This window comes from Dromaius novaehollandiae, chromosome 4, assembly GCF_036370855.1.
Source record: "Dromaius novaehollandiae isolate bDroNov1 chromosome 4, bDroNov1.hap1, whole genome shotgun sequence".
In the NCBI taxonomy this organism is placed as follows: Eukaryota; Metazoa; Chordata; class Aves; order Casuariiformes; family Dromaiidae; genus Dromaius; species Dromaius novaehollandiae.
Window position 1 is genome coordinate 40,812,384 of NC_088101.1, and position 14,668 is coordinate 40,827,051.

Here is a 14,668-nt window from a genome sequence, read left to right on the forward strand (position 1 = left end):
ATTCACATACGAAATGTTTTGAAAGCTTAACTTAGAACAATCAAATATTTTATGCTAGTTATATTAGCTAGACCAATGCAAGATCTTGATTCAGTCCTGTTGGATTAGTTGATACTGAAGATTTTTAATCACATAATCAAGTCTGGCCATGGCGGGGATTTGGAGTTAGTGAAGGTGTGTGACCATGCAGATATTTCTGTATTGCATGATTCAGGCAGCAGCGCTTGTGGTGGGGACTTAAATGCAACCCTTCACACTCACTGTCATCACAAACTAGTAGATCCTCCCATGGTGAAATGACAAATGTTTAGTGTGAACATTTATAAACAAGGAATATTTAACATCATGCTATGCAAACTGCAGTTACAGCTACCGAACAGCAGAGTGCAATATTTAGCTTTCTGAAAGGTGCACTATGTTTTACTAAAACCTTGTGAGAAAGATCATGGAATATGTATGATTCCCTATAACGAGTGATATAGTACTGTTTATGTCAGTTTGATTTTATAGGACTTCATGGCATTTTTAATTATTTTGTGTAATGCAATCACATATTTTAATTATTATTTTCTTCATGAGTTGTCAAAGCTAAAGCCTCTGCATGAAACCATACACAGTGAGGTGGACATGGAAAAATATTTTAATTCCAGGGCTAAAATGCAGCCTCTATAGAAAAAAAAGTGTTATGTAATATTCTAACAGTTATCCCTGATAACTCTCTTTTGGAAAGATATCTTTAACTTATGTCCATAGGAATGCTACTTTTAAATGGAAAATAAAGTTTACACAAGCTTACATCTCATGACAAGGTGTAAATTGCTAAAGGACTGAAGTCCATATTTTTTTTATAGTGTATCCTGCAGCACATTTTAAAAATTTCTCATCCAGCACGTTGTTCACTTACTTTCATAACTAAAATAACCAACGATATATGTACAAATTGCAAAGATGCCCCTTTTGTCTTCACATGTACTCATCTGCTCTTAAATTTGGGAAGTCTTTTCCTGCAACACTAAAGCTGTGATTTGGCAAGCGGATCTTTTGTCATTGGGCCAGCCCTTGCCCCTCCATCATGTTGCTCTTTTTTACCACTATACCAGCCATATAATGCAGCTGTCTGTGTGGCTGAGTTGTCAACAGATTGAGAATGGATTTGGTCTAAAAAATAATCCAGTGAGATACCCGTGGTTCACACCTCTTCTCTTTATTACTCACAGCATGGCATAAGCATGTGATTATTTCCAGCACAGAAATTGCCTTTCTGTTTTGCATAATAACTGTCCTCTTTTTCCAGAATTGATAGATCATTCCTGGTGGCCACACTGTTGTTTTATATTTGGCAATTTGAGATGCAGTGATAGCCATAAATGCGCTCCACATGGCTTCTAGCCCCAGTGCACTTTGTGCCTGTTTTGGGGCTGAGATGGGAGATGGGTAGCAGATATCCACTGCATTATGCCCTTAGTCATAGAGGACCGTTGCCTTCTCCATTTTGAGCCTGGGAGCCAGGTTTCATGTTTAACCCAAGCACCTGTTTTGGCAGTCCATCCTGAGACGCCAGGGAATGTCAGGGGGTTTCTGAGGCTTTGGTGGAGATGACTGCAGTAGACCACAGCACCAGAGCTGTGCCTCAAGGAGGGGAAGCCCCGTCTGTCCTTGTTTAGGTTGCAAACTGGCGTGCAAACTCTGTGGGGCAGTAGGTCACTATGGTGTAAGCTGGTTGTGTCGTCCTGGGCTGGTGAGATCAGAGGTGAATTGAAGAGGGTGCTGCTGGAGGGGATCATTGCTATCTCTGCTGGAGGGCAAGGGGCCTCCAGCTTGCCTAAGTGTGCTCTCTTGGCTCTGCTGTAAATTCCATTTATGACTAGTATTTAGCCTCTCTTTCCTAAAGAGAAGGAGGCCCCCAAAGGACAGCTTGCTTCTCCATGCCCCTGTTAAATCTCGGTTTGCTTCAGATGGAGCCTAACGTGGGCAGAACGCATTTGTGCTGCTCGATAACAGCAAAAGGTGGGTGAGCAGTGCCCAAGGCATCTACCTTGAATCCAAGTGAGCATGGAGTATTTGCCTGGCTTATGGGCTTTGCAAATGCAGTTTCTTTTTCTTTTTTTCCTCACATCCCTGAAAATAGCGCTAGAACTTCTTTCAACCTCTTGGTTTTTGTATGAAAAAGGCTGCCAGCGGGGATTTTGGAGGTAAGCTGAGAGCTTTCTCAGCTGTCTGTTTTCAGAATTCCATCAACTGAAGATACTCAGGTTTTAAAAGGAGATTTGGAGCCAGGGTTTTCAAACAATTTTTTTAAAACATTTTTTTTTATACAAAGAGAAGTGCGTGTCCTTGGTTGGTTGGTTGACTGATGGATTTGATGTGCGGAAATGGTTTAAGGGCTAATCTCTGCCAATATATAAAATACTGTGATATGCCTTTTTCCCATCTATTGTCTTTTAAAAGAAATTACCCTTACTTTTTATTGCATTTTTAAAGAAAAGCTTGTTTGAAATGCAGACTTTTGTATCAGTCCTTGAAAAAAATCCTCCATTTATATTTTGCAAAAAAATTTCATTCATATGTGCCATTTATTGCTATTAGAAGTAGCAGTCACATAGCCCTGTCTTTATTCTCGATTTTTTACAAGTAAACTTTCCCTGCAGAACTTTTTAATCTCTGCTTATTTCCTGGTGTTCTTGCATTGCTTTAGAAAATCAGAGATCAAATTAATCTCTGTAATAATTTCATCTTTTCCAGCAGATTTAGTCCAAGGTGAAATTCAGTCCCAGAACTTCATTAAATCATGTCAGCAATATTAATTAGAATATTAACTTTATACAGTTTTTTATTATATGCCGTATTTGATGTATTCTTGCATATCAGCTACAGCTGTAATAATGAACTGTGTAATTTTTTGCAAATCACCATTTAGAAAAGGTTTCTAGGAGGTTGTGTGCTGTTTTTAAGACCAGGGTGAATAGCCTCACTCATTCATGTTCAAGAGCCTGCTTTGTCCCAGGATATGAAGATAACATTAATTCCCATTACGAGAAACCTTTGCAGTAATATTTGTTACCAGTAAAAGGCAGAAATAAGGACACCAGAGATTAACGTATAACCCTTCACTGTTTTCATAGTGTAACCTTGTTGCAACACTGGTTGTTTAAAAAAGACATTCTAAATAAACTGCTAACAGCTGGGTGTTTTTTTTAATTTAATTTAGTAAACATTATAGCTTATCTGTGGCATAAGAAAGTTGTGTTCCTCCCATAGCAAGACTGCTTCAGAGGGCACATTCACCTTTGAAGATCCATCATTCAGTGACCTTGACTTGTGTGACTGGGGTTTTGTGTAAAGAGCATTGCACCATTGACAGCCAAACCAACAGAACAAACACAAGAGGCAGTGCACAAATAATCACTCTTAAGAACACACACATATTCCTCTTCCAACAAGTATCTTTTCTGCATGGTAGGTTGTACTGTACAAAAAGAGGTCCTGGAACACCGTAGGGTCATTGTTTTACTATTACAATTCCCAATAGCAGGTTTGTAGTGATATCATTACTACGTAAGTCCAGGAGCAGTTTCTCACTAACCATGAGAGTCAGAGGGTAATATGTAGACAGGAAAATGCAAAGAAAACAGAATAGGTTTCCTACTTTGAAGAGAAGGCCTCCTTAATATCATTTTTAGAAGACACTTGGCCAAGTTTTCAGAGTTCTTTATAAGGCTTCATTTACTTCTTAGAAATTGTTAACATAACTGTAGTGGTTACAAGGATGGAAGAAACAGTATCCTTGGATATTTCTTACATGGGTGAAGGAAAAATCATGTTATAACCAATGTTGATCAAGTTCTGCTGCCAAAATCATCATATAGATATAAATACATAAATTTGCCAATATACCTTTCTCTCTTTGTGGTTCCGGATTTAGACTGTCATAGTGAAAGCGTTTTTTTGCCTTTGTGAGTTGTGTCTCCATGCAGGTACAGCTTTGCTGATAAAACTCTTCAGGCAAAAACTTTGCAGGGTAGACAAGGCCTCAGTTTGCCAAAAGAACTGTAGCATAATCCCCTTTCTATGGTATCATTTGACACAAAGCTGTGAACTCACCTTTGTATCGTATAAATGCGTTAATTTATTGTGCTTCCTGGTAAATCTCCAGGGAAACACAACCAACCAACTCTCTTGGTGAAGCCAATGATAAGTATTGGACTTAGGAGGGTCAAAGGCTGAACTTCAAAGGGGAAATTCACTGTAGCCACATGTAGCCCCGGGGGTTCCCCATGCTGGGACTCGGCAGCACGCTCTGGCTCCCATGCCAACCCGCCATAATTTAGTCCGGGATACAGTCTGCACAGGCATCTCCCTGTTTTTTCATGCTGTACCCATGAATACTTCATCCTTGAAGAAGGACACCATAAGTACCAGTTACTGTAGAATATGGCAGTGGTTTCAGAAAGAATTTAAGACAAATATTTAATTAAGATTTACATGTACTAAGACAGGATGATTTAAGGGTAAAGTTCTAGCTCAGGACTAGTGAGACCTAGTTTTATTTCTCTGCTGTACCACAAGCTACCTGTAAGCTCTAGGCCAGCAGTTTAGCATCGTTTTGTCCATTCCCAATACATAAAATGAGGGTGACTGGATTTCCCTCAGAGATACAGTGAGGGGATAGTTGCCTTTAAGGTTGTGATATGCCCAGAATCAGTAATAATGGGGGGCATGCAATGTCTTGGTAGCATCTTTACAGTGGAAATAACATGATAAAGACATCAGTTTTGACCTTAGGCAGATTTCTTTTGTCTTCTTCAAAATGTAATAATGTTAGGGATGTTCTGGTGGAAGGGATCAAATTCGGTGGAGCAGGAGCTCCTTGAGCTATGGCTTATTTTGGTCAAAGCTGTTTAATAATTAAACCAGTCAGGTTAAACAGTTTTCAAATTTCAGGAATCTCCATAGTTTACCAGAATTCTGACAAAAGCACAAATACAGGAAAAAGGCCTAAAACAAGCAATTTCAGCTGTTCTCATCTTTGCTTATCACAAAATCTGCCACCCCATCGATTTTGAAATGGAACCTCAGCCCATAATTTGCTTCTCTTCAGACATTAGTATGAATGACTTCAGAAAAGTGCCCTAACTCAGTACCTTTTATTTAATTCAGTGTAATATGATCATTTATAATGTATGAAAAAATCACAGGTTATGCAGATAGCGAAATGTTAAAACCAAGCAGCAATATGCCATATTCTTAAAAAGCATCAGAAAGTATGTTTGATTACATTGCTATGATTACAGATAACTTCACACCATATCCTTTTAAAAGGTCGTTAAACATATTTAAATAATGATTATTACAGAAATGGTTTTTGTACCAAATAGAGGAAAGCAGCAAATCAGTATGTAAAATTTAGTTATTTTAATTCATTTACAATGTCATGTTGCTAAAGTAAAGTGTAGTTTTGCGCTTACAATATTAATCCGATTTTTAATTAGAACTAAACAATTTTTTCACACAAAATTATTAATGTAATGACCATAGTCTCTTTTTGTCAGCTGTCTGAGCAGGTCTACTTTATTAGTCAAATTTTAAAATTAAACTAATTGTTTGTATGAAGTTTCACGATTGCAGAAATTGTAAGTTAATTCTGATCTGTAGTTTGTCAGCAGGTCACTGGGAATATCCAAAGCTCAGTTTTGTTAGTTAATTTAGGCTGGATTTGCTGGATGTATTGCACAGTTCCTTTTTTATTAGACAACTGTAATGAAGTGCGAAATGTCATGGAAGTGTGTAACTTGCTTTATAGTAGTGGCTTGCAATGTACTGTTCCTATGAATCTTGCTGCAAGTCACATGGCTCACTAGAATACTCATAAACAATGAAGGTAAGAATAAAACATGAGTCTAATATAATTAATTTTTCAGAATATTCACTGAGCTACTAAAGCTTCCTCATGAGGAAAACCAATTTATTCAGATTTACAGGACTTAAAGAGACCAAGGTTTGCATGTCTATCCAGGTAGCATCAGAACCATTTAGAAGAATTTAACATTTTGTACCAAGTGAGTTTTTTTCATATTTAATGTAATATTTCTGAAACATTCCAATTTTCAGTAGGAAGAAAACAAGAAAGGAGACGTCACAAACTGAGACATTTGACATTCTTTTCTTTGGATGTTCACCTTTTCAGCTGCTTTAAAAGACTTGTGATTTTTGAGAAGATAGATAGTAACCTTGTGTAATCTGAACAGGAGGTACTTTTAAGGATTTAAATATTTATTTGATGCCAGCAGCAAGAGTCTCTGGGACATGTAGATAAGACTTGTCCAGAGATGTTGCTCAACAGCGGATGTATTCAGGCACGCAGTGAAGAGAGAGGTTAAATATTAACAGAAAGACAGTGACTTCTCCAGAGGGCTGGTCCTATCATTACCAAGGTGGGAATTTAGGCTCGTATATATACAAACACAGAGGATCTCTCACTGTCAGAGCCGCTGGTGGGAGAAGTTCACTGAGCTGCTCAAGCAAGCCAGCATCATGAAACTGCTTCTGCTGCTCCTGCTCTGTGTTTCTACTGTGAAATCCCAGGGTTTCGCTGAGTATGATGATGAGGTTGTAATACTGATAATAATTAATGAATACTAATATGAGTAAAAATAATTAATTTTATTTAACTACATGCATGGTTTTCTCAGCTTCCGTGAGTTAGTTAAGTTAGAAACTGTGGAAAAAAACAATGTAGTGCATGTTCTTGCTCCATTTGTGCTCAAAGAAATAACCTTTGTATTATTTTTTCATGTATATGTTACTGCAAACAGTTCTTTTCCAGTTTCAGATATATTTTCTTTTTATTTCCTTTCTTTCTCTGTAGGGGGATGAAGACTGTAAGTTGGTAAGATTAGTTATTTAGCTAAATGAATTTAAGGATGTGTATTTAGCAATGTTGACATTTGGTGTTATAGAAAATGAATTTGTCAGAGGCAAGAGAGTAGAAGCGTGTAATTAATGGTGTCCTGTCTCCAAGAGAGCAAAAATTTTTCTACAGATTCAGTAGGCATCAAAAGAGAATTTACTACCAGGTCATACAGCTTTACTTTTGAAATGGGGAGATAACAATTATTAAATAAAAAGGCAAGCAGTGAGGATCTAAAATAACAATTTAGTCTGTATTTAGTTTTGTTTAAGTAAAATATATTAATGGGAAGTTTGATTTAGAATCTCGGGAGGGGGGTTATATTTTGAAAATCCCCACAAAAATGGAATGGGCCAGGATGATCAAAAATAAGATTATTTTCTGTTATATAATGTAAGTGTGTTTTTGCATTGATTACTGGTAAGGCTATTATACTAAATCATTTTCAGCAATTTTGTGATATGTATGCTGCCTACTTTTGGAATTATTTTAAGGCTCTGGCCTGGCTCCTTACAAGTGGTTGTTATTTGTAACTGAGTCTCAGTGCGATTGGAGGTACTAGAAGATTCTGATTCAGTTGTTCAAACAAATATTAATTCAAATGCTTTAGTTTGAACAAATGCTCAGGGACAAGGCCTGTTTTCCTTGCTCAGCCTATCAGACTTTCAAATTGAGTTTTAAGATGAAAGTTTTTCAAATAAATGAAATTGTTAAGATAATGCTTCTGTTTATCGATAGAACTGAAAATCCACAGGAAGAGAATTCACTTTAGGAAACATAATTTATAAATCCTTATTGCTCTCAGAATGCATCCTACAGTATGGGACACTGCGAGCTACTATAGTTCCTGACAGTGATGAGGAATACATGCATCGGAGAAAGCGCAAGAAACCCAGTATGAGAGATGTTACTGAATAATTTTACTAATTCTGGCAGTCAATAGCTGGCTTATAGCCTGAAGATGTATTTGACTGTGGCCTGATTTTCTGAGACCTTGAAAATTTTACGGTAGTCCAATGAAAAAGAGAGACATTAGTAATATCATGGTGAATATTCGTTTTAGCCCCATGAATGTCTAATTTTTTTTTAATCCTACCACTTCAGATTTCATGGTATGTAGTGGCTATGAACTACATGAACTTTAATCTTTGCTCAGAATAAACTATTGAAATATTGTGTTGGTTTTCTTTTGAAGGCTTTTTGGTTTGGCTAGATCTAGTCGGAAAGGGTGTGAGTTGGAGAAGGCGGCATTACAATTATTTTTACATAATGTCAGTGTAGTATTTCCAATAGTGCTTTTTTAATTCCATCAGTTAGATATCCTTTGCTTTGGTTTTCTTTGTTGTTTAAAATACTAAAGGATGCTGAATGGATACCTTCATCCTGTGCATAGCGTTTAATAATAATGATCCTACATTCAGAGAGTTTTCTTTCTCTGTGGCTTTTGTAGGACGGGGACTCTCAGCTCGGGCCTCGAGGCCACAGACCCCTGGACAAGAGGCGGGAAGCAGCCCCTACACTGAGACCTGTGGCACCTCCCATCAGTGGAGGAGGCTATCAGCCCCGGCCGCCTAAGCGAACGAAGACGGGTGAGAAGAAAGGTCCCATCATATATCCTGATGCTGGCGGCTGCAAGCATCCTTTAGATGAGCTGGTAGGTGTCTCCCTGTTCTACTGGAAATGTAAATGGATGCAGCTAATAATAGTCTGTCCTTTTCTTCTGGTGTACTGAACAGAGTGTTTTCTTAGTCAAATAAAGGAGAGATTGTCATTCATTTGAAGCAGCCCAACTTTACTTCTTTTTGTTCAAGTTCAGTAGGACTTGATTGAGAAGAGTAATGCCAGAGAGCCCATGGGATTAGTCACAGAGTCAGACGCAACCTGTACAGAATAAGGGCTGATGAGATTTGAGCCTTAAATGATGAAAGAAAGTATCTATGGGTTAACCTGCACTTTCCCAGTTGCCTTGCATAGGTAACTATTAAGAAAGACAGGAAGAAGTTCTGCAAAAAGGCTGCCTTGAATTTTAGGTAATCTCAAGACACCATGGGGACTGAAAAAAACCCTCCCATATCTTAAAATTTGTTTTAAACCAGAATTATAGTCTATCCTCAGTCACTGCCCTAGCTCCTATGGAAAAGCATGCAAATATGCTGAGATCTAGCAGATACCTTGCTGCCTTGCAGTAGTTTACCATACTATCTCAGCTCTGCTCCCTGCCAGAAAATATACGTTGTAATCATGCTGAAAGGCATCTTAGTGTCTGAAAGCATATTATTTCAACGTGGAGATTTCTAAAAAATGAATTCTGTTAAAATTTAGTTAATGCATGATTATGTTAGAATCCCACCCTGTCTGAGGATTTTGGTTCTCATGGGACTTCAGAATTTTCCAATCTTTTTTGAGACATTTATCCTTGATGAAGCAGTGCTTGATACTGAAGAAACAGTGCTCAGCTTTCATCATTTTTTAATGAAATGTACTTGGCTGTTTTGTATGAAAGATGCATGTAACCAAGGTGTACAGAACATGGTTGATTCTTATCTCCAAGGTTACTGAAAGAGGAAGGGGGTAGATACAAACATACACAGGCACCAGGTAATTCCTGGCAGGCTTTGGTCATGGTTCAGGTGGCTTAATTGTGAACGTTTAACAGTGCAGAGAAGTGAAAAGCAGATAGTGGACCAAAGTGTGGTGAGGCCTTTTCCAAAGAATTTCAACAAAAGAATCCTCCTGGGGAACTCAGGGCTCCTTCCTGCACTTCCAACTGCAGCTTCTTCCTAGAAGTTGAATGTCTTGAATTCTTATCTAGGTGATTAAATATGTGACCTTACATTACTAACTATTCTATGTTTTCAAAGGTATAGCCGCTCACTGATGGGATAAGAAGCTTCTCTTATTATCTTGGCTTTTATCCACAGCCCTTTTTATTTTTTTCAAGGGAGTGCTGTGTCCAACCGGATGCGAATTGCAAACTACACTGGTAAAACAGGAAAAAACGGTGAAATCAGTTGTTCGTGATCTAAAAGACAAAGTGACCAAATTTTCCGACAGCTCTACAACTTTCTATGAATATGTGAATGTTCTAGATGATAAATTGGTAAAGAGACAAAAACAAAGAAAAGGTATGCTATTGTTATAAGTCACTAATGTAAACAGTATTACAGTTATATTGACATTACTATCATTATTTGTTAAAGGCACTTTTTAAAAAAGTTAAAGATGCAGTAGAGCAACTATCTAGCAAACTAGGATTCCGTAACTTTATCATCATAAATCTTAAAAAAAACCCTGAGAGAGGAAAAGAAATGGATCTCACACTGAGGTGAGATTCATATGAGGCCTGTAGACATAAGCAGCCCCATTTTCTCTTACCTCTTCTCCCATGTACATCTAGTTCCTTTATGTCCAGCTCCTGGCTTGGCACCATGGCTTCCTAGAAAGAAGCTTAATCATAGTTCTTTGGCAGAAAATAGCAATACTGATAAATCTTTATAGCTCACAAAGACATAGCAATACATGTATATCCCTTTTCCAAGAATCTTTGATTAGTTTTTGCATGTTGTAGAAACAAGAAGAGTAAGGAAAAGACATGCATATTCTTCTTGCCTGCTAAGGAAAGAAGTGAATTCTCAAATTGTGGTTACAGATTGTGTTTCATTATTTCATAATTGGAAAACACGTCAAAAACTAAGCTGTTCTTTTATCTATTTGCTTTTCTAGACAATGATGGTTTACTTTCTGAGTACAGTGAAGAAGTGGAAACTCAGTATAATTACATAAAGGATAATCTAGACAATAACATCCCGTCAAGTCTCAGGGTCCTTCGCGCAGTTGTGGATTCCTTACACAAAAAGATACAAAAACTTGAAAATGCCATTGCGACCCAGGTGGACTACTGCCGCTCCCCTTGTGTTGTTTCCTGTAATATCCCAGTGGTTTCAGGCAAAGGTACCTCATTTAACTATAAAAACGTCTTTCTCTTCTCACATTTACATCACTATACCGGGTGATAGATACATCATTCAATTTGCATGAACATTTGCAGTCTGAGGCCTGTGATACCAATTAGGGTAGCAGAAAAGACAGCTAGTGACCCAACATGAAAAAGTCTTTTGTGGATGGCTGTACTGGTCAGACCAAATATCCTTTTACCCCAAATCTGTCTTCAACAGCAGCCAGTAGCAGCTTTAAGAAATTTGCGGTTTGGAGACTTTGTAAGGTGGAGATGATATATTTGTTATTATTATATTTGTGCCCCAATAGGTTTTTTTTTCGTGAATTTACCTAATTCAAAAAGTCATTGAAAAATATATACTCTTCAATCGCTTGGGTTGAACTTTTAGACATGACCCTCTGGAAAAGTAGAACAATACAAATATACTGTTCTTTCTTCAATGATTCTTTAATGTGATGTATCATGAAAATCAAAATGAAAGAATTAGATATATCTTTAAAATTGTTCACATGCAATCAGCAAACAAGAATAAGAAGACTGTTGAAGCAGAAGTTTAGAGCTCTTTCAGTAACAGACACTTTGGTTTATAATTGCAGAATGTGAGGATATTTTCAGAAAGGGAGGTGAGACATCTGAGATGTACCTCATCCAGCCTGATCCTTTCACCAGACCATATAGAGTATACTGTGACATGGAGACAGAAGGTGGAGGTTGGTGTGAAATAACTATGTTGTTAAAATATTGATTAATGTCAGTGCTACAAAAATCATTTGTACTAGTAATTGTCATTTATGCAAACCAATAGGGAGTTATATTTTTTTTAACTACTCGAGAGTGAAGTCTAATTAACTGGTTCAAAAAAGTCTTGTTGGTCATCTTCAGATGCATGGTAGGATATTTCTTCAGTGAAACTGGAAATAAATTGTTGGGAAGGGATAGGTAGATAAAAATGTATCTCATTATAACGGGATAGGCAATGTCTGGACAGACATGGATGAAGTGACTCATTTCTTACTCTGCCACTGTGCGCTAGACATCAGTCTGGGGCATTCCTTCAAGTTCTGATTTTTCCACCTTTACTGATGAAGCAAGGAAGCCATATGCTAAGCTCATCTAGAGATGAAGACAGGAGAACGGCTGTATCTTAACATTCTATGTTCCTGTCTTAATTGCAATGTCATCTAAATACTGTTGTTCCTGCAGGCTGGACTTTGATTCAGAACCGCCAAGATGGCAGCGTTAACTTTGGGAGAATATGGGATGCATACAAAAAGGGTTTTGGAAATGTTGCAAAGAGTGGAGGGAAGAACTACTGTGATACACCAGGTAAACTTGCCAGCATAGAACATGAAGAGTTCTTGTTACTAAAGCTATTTTCTCATGTTTCTTGAAGCTCTTTGACTTTTTAAAACTAACTAGTCCACTTTAGCAAACCTATAGACAAATCATAAAGTTGCCTCGAAGTACAGTGTGAAATTGATTTCTCAGAGCTCTCATCTGTTGTTTTCAGGTGAATATTGGCTTGGAAATGACAAAATCAGCCAATTTACCAAAATAGGGCCCACTGAAGTTTTAATTGAAATGGAGGACTGGAATGGTGATAAAGTTTCAGCTCATTACGGAGGTTTCACCATACAGAATGAAGGAAACAAGTATCAGCTTTCAGTTAGTAACTACAAAGGCAATGCAGGCAATGCTCTAATGGAAGGAGCATCACAGCTGCATGGAGAAAACAGGACAATGACAATTCACAATGGCATGTTCTTCAGTACTTATGATAGAGACAATGATGGATGGTATGTACTTGCGTAAGCTATTTTAAAAAAATTAACTCTTGAATCGTATGTCTCTCTGCTCAAAATAGAGCTAGATATATTTTGCTAATTTACTGTTAGTTTTCACAGAACATTATGATATATTAAAATATGTTTTCTCCCTGCAATTTACCAGCCAAATGTTCATGCTGTTCCAGTGATGTAGCCAAGGGCAGAATTTTCCCAGATGAATCTATGTATTAGATTAGTACCACTACACAGCCGAATAAGAAGCAAACACACTGGATTGTATTGATTCCATCTTACTATAGACAAATTGGCAAATCTGGATACAGTATATTCATTCTCAGAGACTGATGCTAGCAGTGCTGAGGACCACAGTCACGCCTCAGTAGGAATATTGATACTGACTCCAGCAACACAGTAATGGGCCCTAAGGAAACAGATAGATAACGCATGCTATTTAAAAGATAAAATTGTGCCAACTCAGGAGAAAGGAGCTCAGTTGCTAAGTATGTAAGTTAGCACTGTATCTCTAAGATATGTGCTATGTTTTTATGCTAATACTTCTCAGTTATATATTTACTAATAAAGAAATTGTTTGGACTGGGAAGGACATAAAATTAATATTGTTTTACATCCTTAAATTGCATTGATATTACAATTTTCTTTATCAGCTGGAAATAATTGTAGCTATCAACTGCTAGACTGAAATAGCATTCCGAAAGAAAGACAGCTAAGACTGTACTTGTTTTTCTTGGCAACTTCACTTTCCAAGTGCACTGTATAGTACATGCTTGTGAGAGCCAGTCTTTTACAGAGAGTTCAGAGAGAATTTGTTATGGTTTGAAAATATCAATACAGGGACACGAGTAGGCACTCTGTTGAACTGTCTGTTTATGGTTCATCTGTCATTGTTAACTCTTCCTTTTTCCCCCACAGGTTAACTACAGATCCAAAAAAGCAGTGCTCCAAAGAAGATGGTGGCGGGTGGTGGTACAACCGCTGCCACGCAGCCAACCCCAATGGCAGATACTACTGGGGAGGGAGCTACAGCTGGGATATGGCAAAACATGGTACAGATGATGGTGTTGTGTGGATGAACTGGAAAGGGTCATGGTATTCACTGAAGAAGATGAGCATGAAAATCAGACCATACTTTCCACACTAACCATTTTCAAAATGTACAGAATCACAGATTCTCTTTTCATATTTGTGCCTGGTTAACTTTGCAGGCATGATATTCAGGTTTGTCTTTCTGTATGAGAACCAAATACGACAAAATGTATGTATGACCATATTCTGATGTAAAGCGAAAAGCAATGTCAACTATAAATCAAAATCTAACCCATGAAAATAAACCACAAGTGTATTTTGTACCATTTTTCATTTGTTCACAAGGCAGAAGTAACTAGCAGCTGTCAGTATAGAATAACACAGATGATAAAAATACCTGTTTCATTGTTTTATGAAAAAGTTCCATACCGCATTTGAAGAGGGAAAGAACTATTTTTAAAATGCTTTCTAAAAATTAAATAAAGCCTTAAAAGTAAAGTTTTCTTCATATTTCTAATTACTTACACATTATCTGGGGAGAAGCAAGCACATTCTGCGCAGTAAAGGAATGTCTTTTCCTTTTATATCAAAAGGTATGCTAACTACCTGTGTAACAAGTTGAGAAGGGAAAAAGCAAAAAATAATATCTGAAAAATTGCAGGTCACCAGTTGCTTTGTTCCGGGCCTATATGCTGGATTAAATGTGTGCTTTCCTGGACCCTGGCTCACATAGTGTGCCTCATCTCATCCCTTCCCCCTTCCCATTACCTTTTATCATTGAATGAAACACAGTATTAGAAGACTTGGCTAGTATGTCCTTCACACAACTGCTATTATGGGAGTAGAGCAATTAATGACTCCAATCATAGGATAATTTTTGTTTGAAGGAAACACTGGAGATCATCTCATCCCACCTCCTGCTCAAAGCAGGGCCAACTTCAAAGTCCGATCAGGTTGCTGAGAGCCCTGCCC

At 37.6% G+C, this 14,668-nt stretch overlaps 1 protein-coding gene across 1 annotated transcript; it reads left to right on the plus strand.

Moving 5' to 3' along the window:
- The first annotated feature begins 6,447 nt into the window (after positions 1 to 6,447).
- Positions 6,448 to 14,194, plus strand: FGB (fibrinogen beta chain). Its single transcript, XM_026120153.2, has 8 exons — positions 6,448 to 6,606; positions 8,358 to 8,561; positions 9,849 to 10,032; positions 10,631 to 10,858; positions 11,462 to 11,575; positions 12,069 to 12,191; positions 12,376 to 12,661; positions 13,583 to 14,194. Exons 1-8 carry the CDS (start codon positions 6,532 to 6,534, stop codon positions 13,809 to 13,811), a joined length of 1,443 nt encoding a protein of 480 aa, XP_025975938.1. The 5' UTR covers positions 6,448 to 6,531; the 3' UTR covers positions 13,812 to 14,194.
- The last annotated feature ends 474 nt before the right edge of the window (positions 14,195 to 14,668 follow it).